Source organism: Myxocyprinus asiaticus, chromosome 25 (assembly GCF_019703515.2).
Source record: "Myxocyprinus asiaticus isolate MX2 ecotype Aquarium Trade chromosome 25, UBuf_Myxa_2, whole genome shotgun sequence".
Classification (NCBI taxonomy): domain Eukaryota; kingdom Metazoa; phylum Chordata; class Actinopteri; order Cypriniformes; family Catostomidae; genus Myxocyprinus; species Myxocyprinus asiaticus.
Genome location: NC_059368.1, coordinates 22,095,344 through 22,104,542, shown reverse-complemented (window position 1 = coordinate 22,104,542; position 9,199 = coordinate 22,095,344). Strand labels below are relative to the sequence as shown.

At 37.3% G+C, this 9,199-nt stretch overlaps 1 protein-coding gene across 3 annotated transcripts in view; it reads left to right on the top strand.

The window, feature by feature from the left end:
- Window positions 1-243: 243 nt before the first annotated feature.
- The window catches only part of LOC127416133 (DBH-like monooxygenase protein 1 homolog), a 52,161-nt gene continuing 43,205 nt past the window's right edge, over window positions 244-9,199 (top strand). For 2 of the 3 annotated variants that reach the window (XM_051655286.1, XM_051655284.1), the window contains exons 1-4: window positions 244-625; window positions 3,794-3,940; window positions 4,211-4,378; window positions 6,932-7,015. In XM_051655286.1, coding sequence (XP_051511246.1) covers window positions 311-625; window positions 3,794-3,940; window positions 4,211-4,378; window positions 6,932-7,015 — 714 coding nt within the window. In that variant the 5' untranslated portion in view covers window positions 244-310. The remainder of the gene's footprint in view (window positions 626-3,793; window positions 3,941-4,210; window positions 4,379-6,931; window positions 7,016-9,199) is intronic. The other variant, XM_051655285.1, reaches the window with a different exon arrangement.

Below are 9,199 nucleotides of genomic sequence, written 5' to 3'. Positions count from 1 at the left end.
TACCACAGACAGTGTTTATTATAATGGGAGTATAATCAAAACGTTTTGTCAGATGTAGACATCTTATATAATATGAGCGTTAAACTTGTGTCGCGTCGCGTCGCTTGTAAACACGGCGGTGTTCAGCTCTGCATGTCTTTTCACATCAAAGGGAAATCACACAAGTTTGAACAGTTCAGCGGTGGGAGGCTGCCAGCGCTTGAAAGGATCATTCCTTTCCAATGCACCAAAGCAAACAAACACTCTTGCCCTCGGAAGTTGCATATTTCCACACACTGCTACTCAATGGATAAAAAGCGTCCTTCCTTGAATGCCACTGGTTTTGTTTTCGATTAAGTTCTACACTTCACACGACATGTCAGAAAATAAGCTCCTTTGCGCTGTAGTTTTCTTAACTTCACTGGTTTGCTTAGCGCGCTCACAGGGGACGGGATTTGTTCATTCAGCTACCTTAGATGCGGATGGGAGATACAACATTAAGTGGGGATTTGACGAGTCAACGATAACGTTTGAAGCGGAAGTGGAAACGAAAGGATATATAGGATTTGGCTTGTCACCGAACGGTGCGATGGCTTCGTCTGATATCGTGATAGGTGGTGTGCTCAACGGAAATCCGTATCTTGTGGTAAGTTAGTGGAAACGCACCTTTAGGTGTGGAATGCAGCTCTCATCAGCAACTGAAGTATTCAGTAGTGGTACAGAGTAACCGCTCTTAATGCAAGAAAACTGATTCTTGAAATTAGTTTGCTGAATGTCATCTTTATAATATATTGCTGAAGTGATTACTACCAGTGTTTGTGCAGTTTTAGGAATGAAATGATGGAGTATGTGCTTTTTTAATTATAGGCTATTATAAATTTGATTTTACTGTGGTGGACTGATTGAGAAGTTTATTCAAATATAAACGTTTATAGTTGATTTTTTATATATATTTGAAAGTTGAATCAAATAGGATAATACAAATCTATTATGAGTTTATAGTGTCTGTAGTACAACAATAAATATATTTTTTTTAATTATTGTTTTAATTAATTTTTTTACTTCTTCAAAGGCAGGGATGCAAACTACTTTTTTTTGCTAAAGTCACCTTTTTTAAGCTAATTTGCCTGATTGTTTGGTACAATTTTCTACGTTTTACTTATAAAATCACTTGAAATGGAAACTTTAAGTTTAAACTTCATTAAATCTTTAAATAAATCTTTAAATACTACAAACAAATCAACTGAAAATATACCCCTATTACTTTCTCACCTTTTTTCACCTCTCATGAGTTTGCATCCCTGCAATGGGAATCTTAAACACAACATGTCCATATACTGTGTAAATAGGGCTTATTTAAGATGTATTTTACAAATATATAACATTTTATTTTACAAGAGTGTGGGCAACATTAAAGATCACTGTCTAAATATTTAAATCTGCAATGACTTTAAATGTGTCCTGAAATCTTTTTGAACTGAGATCATCCACTGAAATCCACTGACCTAACTACAACTGGGAAGCTGTTGTGACCTGGATTTCTATCAGACAATGCTCACACAGCTCTAGTGGATCACATACACTACTGCTGATGCCCTGCACTGAAGTGGTTTTACGATACGAGCAGAGCAATACTTAAAACCTACTGCTGCTGTCCATCTTCTAGCTCTGATTTGTATCATATATACAAAAATCATAGATGTTTAGGATTAGTTTTCAGCATACACAATAACTATTAATCAGCATTGTTTATGAATGTTTTATAATGCTGTTCGTGAGCAGCCAATGAAGACCAGAGGCGGGTTATTTGTTACCAAATTGGCTGTGTCTCGTTTGGAAGGCTGCGTCCTCCGGAGGTCGCATTTGTTGGCCGCATATGTCTCGTTTCATTTTTTTTTTTTTTTTCTTATTTTTTTTCTTTTCTTATTTTGTATCTATTGTCAATGCCTTCTATGTATATGCACTTACATTTATACAATTGTTAACCTTTTTTGCATTCCCAATAAAAAAAAAAATACAAATAAAAAAAAAAAAAAAACATAAAAAATTAAACGAGACAGCCTCGATGACGTATGCGGCCGACAAACGCGACCTCCGGAGGACACATCCTTCCAAACGAGACACAGCCAGTATGTAGGTTAGTACAGGAAGTAAGTCTGGAATTACTGACTCGTTTCAGGTGTTCAGAATCGGTTCTTTCTTTTGGAAGTCAATAACTCCATTTGTCGTGCACTTTGATTTTTGAAACTTTGCAGACTTTTTTACATTCATAAACAGCTATATAACACACTACATGAAAGGTAATATTTGAAAAACCATAATATGTGCTCTTCTCTGCAGTGACTTTAAATGTGTCCTGAAATCTTTTTGAACTGAGATCATCCACTGAAATCCACTGACCTAATTATAATTAAATATACAAAATATAAGTAACTGTATTCCACTACAGTTACAATTTAAATAATTGGTAATTAGAATACAGTTACATTCAAAAAATATTTTGATTACTAAAGAGATTACTTTGCATTTTATTTTCATTTGTTTCATTTAATATTTAGTCCATTCAGATGGAAAACATTTATACATATAAATGATGTGATCCAAAATGCATTTGAACAGTGGTGAAACACTTTCTTATGATGTATTACATTCATACAAGCAGACAGAGAAGTAAGTTTGAAGTACGTTTGGAGCAGAAGAAATAGAAATAAACCTTGTGTAAATGTAAACTTTACACTAAGCTAAAATGCTATTTCTAGCCATTTTACATGCACGTTACCAAGCATGATCATATTTTTTTATCAAGAAAATTGACGTTAGATCAAAATTTCTTTTTTTCTAGAAAGACCTTTGATATTAGGTCAAAAATAGTATTCTTGATAATAATTTTTGTATTGTTTTCCTGTAAAGATATCTAAAAATCCTTAAAACAAGATCAATTAGATTGATCTTGTTTTAGAAACAACTCTGCATAAGATATTTAGGTTTTTCAGAGAATGTATTTTTAACATGTGTATTTTGTCTTACTGTACTGGCAGAATTGTTATTGTCAAAACAAGTGAAAAAATCTACCAGTGTTGAAGAAGTAATCCAAAGTATAAGTTACTGACCTTGAGTAATCTAACGGAATACGTTACAAATTACATTTTACAGAATGTATTCTGTAATCTGTAGTGGAATACATTTCAAAAGTAACCCTCCCAACCCTGTTTATGCATCATTTGTTGGCAGATACTCTTATCCAAAGTGATTTACGGTGCACTGATATAGCTCCATACAGCTAAGCTACAGGAACATATGTTATCAAATGGGACCACAAGCAGAACCAAACAGGATTTACTGACTAGGACCTAATACACCATTAAAATTAGCTTCTTTTCTGATTAAAACTCTTAAAGCACATTTAAAAGGAAAATGAAACATCTGTCATCATTTACTCTCCTTCATGTTGTTCCAAAGCCGTATGATTGTCTTTCTTCTGCAGAACACAAAATAAGCTACTCTCACTGGACATTTTCACTGAATAATGACTGAAATTTCAGATTTTTATGATTTCAGAAGACTTGAAATATGTTGCGCAAGTCACTTACTTCTATGACACTTTTGCATCCTTTTTGAATCTTGAAAGCAAAGTCATTGTACTAGAAGAGGGGCTAGGACATTCTTACATATTTCTACTTTTGTGTTACGCAAAAAAAAGTAATTTGGGTTTAAAACACTGAGTAAATAATGACAGATATTTCATTTTTGTGTGAACTATTTCTTTAAGTCAAACCTGAGAAGGACTAACTGGGTTCCTCTTTACTCTGCTCAGGACTACTTTACAGACTCAAACAGAGAGGTCCAGAGAGACCCACAGCAGAGCTACAGGCTGCTGTACGGCAGAGAGAATGACACACATACTGTCCTGGCTTTCAGCAGAAACCTCCAGACTTGTGATGACAATGACAAAGTAATTACGGTAGGCTTGACTACGTGCTTAATGCATCGATACATCTGGTTTCAAAAGTTTAAAAGAAAGCCTCATGAGCCTTCTATCAGTGGAACAGGCTCTCATTTGTCATTTTTATTTTAGCGCATTGCCTTCGTCCAGGGAAAAAACAATAGTACAATGTTTAATTTGGGAATTAAACAAGAAACTCCAATCCCTAAACTGTTGTCTAATTACAGTATTACTTGTATAAGAATCTGCACGTGCATCTGTAAATGCCCATAATTTGTCACTGCCCAGGGCAGTACAGTGAGAGTGATCTGGGCGTTCCATGCAGAGGATGTGGGAGTGTCAGGACCAGTCTACCATGGCATGAACCGAGGCAGGAAGAGTGTACGTTTACTCAATCCTGGAACCAGCTCCAGCATCCCAGCAGGAACAGCTTTCTTTGACCTTCAAAATGAGAAGGTGAGGAAAGTGCATTTGCCAGACCGCTGGAGCCTTTGATGAGCTAAGAGTGACAGAGAATGTCTTAGGCTTAGGGAATATTCTACCTATTGTCTGTTTTTAGATGCTTAAGGCTCCAGCACACTTACGGAGAAGTACAATGACACTGATACTACTGCAAAGATGTGTAAAAGAGTGTTAATGGGCAGAATACAGTCAAAAGAATGATGATATATCTTACTTTGGGCAGATGTGTGAGTGGCTTTCGCTGCAGATAGCACATTTGTCAATGACACTTAGAGTATTTGAGAAGATTTTATGCCTTTTGTAGACATTAAAAGAATAGTTCACCCAAAAATGAAAATTCACTCATTATTCACTTACCCTGATGCCATCCCAGATGTGTATGACTGTCTTTCTTCAGCAGAACACAAATTAAGATTTTTAGAAAAATGTTGAAGCTCTTGAGGTCCTTAAAATGTAAGCAAACGGTGCCATCAGGCTGCTGGCTGTTTGACAGTCCGAAAGGCATATTTAGGCAGCATAAAAGTAATCCACACGACTCCAGTCGATCAATTAATGTATTGACTGTATTTTTGTTTGAAATTAACTAACTCTCGTGTGATGTTCGTTCCTCTGTTGTATACAAAGCGTGTGCTTCCGATGCATCATTGCTCATGTCAATGATGCGTCGACTGCTGGCAGGAAGCAATAATTTAAAGTTAATAAAGTTTTAATTATCGATTTGTTTCTTACACAAACCTATCAATTTGCTTCAGAAGACATTAATTGATCGACTGGAGTCGTGTGGATTACTTTTATGCTGCCTAAATATGCCTTTTGGACCATCAAATAGCCAGCAGCCTGTTGGCACCCATCTACAGAACTTCAAAATTTTTCTAAAAATCTTAATTTGTGTTCTGATGAAGAAAGACAGCCACTGACTACTGGGATGGTATTAGGGTAAGTGAATAATGAGAGAATATACATTTTTGGGTGAACTATTCCTTTAAACAAACAAAAAATCACATGATAAGTTCTTGGAAAAAGTCTCTTTGTGAACGATCGTACAGATATAGGTTAATTTGCACCTGCTCGCTAATAAGTCTGCACGCCAGTGTGTTCATGTTGACTGATTGACTGTAATGGGATTACATATTTAAAATACAAAATATAAGTAACTGCATTCCACTACAGTTACAATTTAAATTATTAGTCATTAGAATAGTTACATTCAAAAAGTATTTTGATTACTGAAGAGATTACTTTGCATTTTATTGTAATTTGTTTCATTTAATATTTAGTCCTTTCAGATGGAAAACATTTATACATATAAATGATGCAGTCAAAAGTGTATTTGAACAGCGGTGAAACACTTTCTTATGATGTGTTACATTCATACAAGCAGACAGAGAAGTAAGTTCGAAGTAAGTTTGGAGCAGAAGAAATAGAAATAAACCTTGTGTCAATGTAAGCTTTACGCTAAGCTAAAATGCTATTTCTAGCCATTTTACATGCACATGTTACCAAGCACGATCATATTTTTTTATCAAGAAAATTCACTTACATTCTACTAAGACCTTTGATATTAGGGCAAAAATCGTATTCTTGATAATAATTTTTGTATTGTTTTCCTGTAAAGATATCTAAAAATCAAAGATTGATCTTGTTTTAGAAACAACACTGCATAAGATATTTAGGTTTTTCAGAGAATGTATTTTTAACATGTGTATTTTGTCTTACTGTACTGGCAGAGTTTTTATAGTCAAAACAAGTGAAAAAAATCTACCAGTGCTGAAGAAGTAATCCAAAGTATTTAGAATACGTTACTGACATTGAGTAATATAACAGAATACATTACAAATTACATTTTACAGCATGTATTCTGTAATCTGTAGTGGAATACATTTCAAAAGTAACCCTCCCAACCCTGCTGATTGAATAGGAATTTGTTGTCAGCTTCAAAGTAGGTGGAGCTCCAGTTCACACCTAACGATGACGTGGACCAATGGCAGTAAGAATGTGTTTAGCAGCCAGTACAAAGTTTTCCTGAAAGTTCACCCTGACGAGCTGTTAGAAAACACAGAAACAAACTCAAAAACACTTTAGTTTTTGGCCAGACTTTGTTCAAAATGACGTCACACCAGTTTGTTCTTCAATTTCATATGAAGTGTGCAGAGGCATCAAGGTTCTTAAACTGTTTTGACATAAGTGGTTACATACAGTACGAAGCCTTTTAAAAAAACAAAACACTTTTGCATCCTGATTGCCTGTTTTAAATGAAAACATGGCCCCCTTTTTGCCTGCGGAATACTGCCAAAAACTGATTTTACGAGTGTACATATTTACAATCCTCATTAAAAATACTGAACATTGAATGGGACAAAACAGGATATGGGATTAATAAACACTGGAAGTCCACACTCTCCATTCATCTGCTATTTGCCACAAAGAAATATTGCTGTTTGTTGCCATCTAACTGTAGCTAACTACATTTAACTGTTTTGTGACTTTTGCAAACCTCAAGGTATTGTGAAAAAGGTAACATTTTGTAAATATTTTCAAATACTGTAGGTTCCTGTGCCTCAGAAGGACACAACATACTGGTGTCAGATCTTTAAATTCCCAGAGTTGAAGAGGAAACATCATGTTATCAGAGTGAGTAATAACTGTAAATGATTTGTACATGTCACTTTGCGTAAATTAGTTCACATTTACTATATAGTCTAATCAAAAAAGAGTTAATAATGTTGACAAATTATACAGATGTATAATTTGTCAACATTATGAACAACTTTGAACAGCACACTATATAGTAAATGTGAACTAATTTAAGCTAAGTAAAGTCAAACCCATTGGTGGGGTCAATGAGCATCAACAGGTGAAATGATTAAATGTAAATGATCCTGCCTGCTGTGAATGACTGTCTGCCTACTCATATATATATATATAGTGATTCAGCTGCAGGCCGAGTGCCATAGGTAATCACAGCAGTGCTGATTTAGGACCATATAGCATGATTGCAAGTGTGATATTGCTTATATACAACAGTTCAATGAACAATAAAAAATTAGGAAATCTGAGTACGATCACAAAAAACACATTTGTGCATAAAAACTACTTTCTTAAGTGACGGATCAGAATCTGCCGTTGCTGGTTCAAACCAAATGATGCATCCAAGCCTCTCAAAAACATCACTTCAGAACTACTAGTATCACAGCTTGGGCTGTTTCTAACATGTTACTGAAGAAATAAGGATGCGTGTGTGTGTGTGTGTGTGTGTGTGTGTGTGTGTGTGTGTGTGTGTATGAGAGAGAGAGAGAGAGAGAGAGAGAGTTGTTGATGATGCTGTAGTCTGTTAGTCAGCTTTCTGAAGATAATGTCATTGTGGTCAAATACATCCTATTTTCTCAGTGGAAAAATAGCTGTCCAAGTGGGGATATTCCTCCTTATTTTGCAGTAAATGGTGCGCAAGAGTCTTTAACTATAGAAACCGCAGTCTCCTCCACCATTTTGAACGGTATTTTCTCTCCAATGTGGAAAGTCCGGTAAGAGGTAAGCACCTTGAGTTTGTGTAATTAATCAGTCTGTTGTGTCTCTCAGCTGTGATGAGCCTTAATGCTGAAGTTGTTAGTTTAAAGCCATTTTAAGCTATGTCTTAGCTTTAGTAGTGTAGTAGTAATACGAGCGATCATGGAGTGTTGTTGAATATAAACACTGAGTGACGCTGACTCACTTCACGTCACCAACTGGCTCAGATTACACACAAAAATGGTCTTTTGCCTCCACCTGCTGGCTAAAATCGTAAAGTCACAAAATTTAAGGTAAACAGACAGATGGCTCTTAACACATCTGCACTGCTTTTACACTTTAGTGCCAACTCCCCCCCCCCCCATTTCTGGAGAGAAAGTCAGCCACAGCCATCTGTGCCCCCGGTCTGTGGATCACCTCAGATTTGAACAGCTAAAATGACAGGTACCAACAGGTGATCCACGCATTGGTATCCTTCATGCGGGGGAGCCACTGGATTGGGGTGTGATCTGAACAGAGGCAGAAGGCCCACCCCAGCAGGTAGTAGCGGAGGGTGAGGACCGTCCACTTAGTCACCAAACACTCCTTTTCAATGGTGCTGTACTCAGTTTCCATCAGTGAGAGTTTACGACTAATGTACATCACCGGTCGCTCCTCCCCCTCCACCTCCTGCAAGAGCACTGCCCCAGCCCTCTGTCAGATGCATCCGTCTGCAAAATAAAGGGGAGAGAGAAGTTTGGAGCATGTAAGAGCGGTCCCCCACAAAGTGCAGATTTCAGTTTTAGAAAAGCCTGTTGGCACAACTCTGTCCACTGGACCGGATTGGGAGCCCCCTTTCTAGTGAGATCAGTCAGCAGGCTGGTGACATCACAGAAACTAGGCACAAACCTTCAGTAGTAGCCAGCCAGCCTCAGAAGCTGTCTCACCTCCTTTTTAGTCTTGGGCGCTGGGCAGGCCTTGATCACTGTGGTTTTTTTATTTTGGGGAAGCACCAGCCCATGGCCCAAATGGAACCCCAGATACCGAACTTCCACCCGCCCAATTGCGCACTTCTTCAAGTTGGCCGTGAGCCCCGCCTGCAGCAGCAATTTCAGGACAGCTCTCAGATTTTGCATGTGCCGCTGCCAATCATTACTATAAATGATAATATCATCTAGATAAGTGGTGACATGCCGTATGTGGCTTGAGAATTTTGTCCATGAGACGCTGGAATGTGGCGGGGGCCCCGAACAAACTGAACGGAAGGGTCACGAATAGGTGTAAACTGAACCGTGTGAAAAACACAGTTCCCTGTCTGTCACTCACTCGACA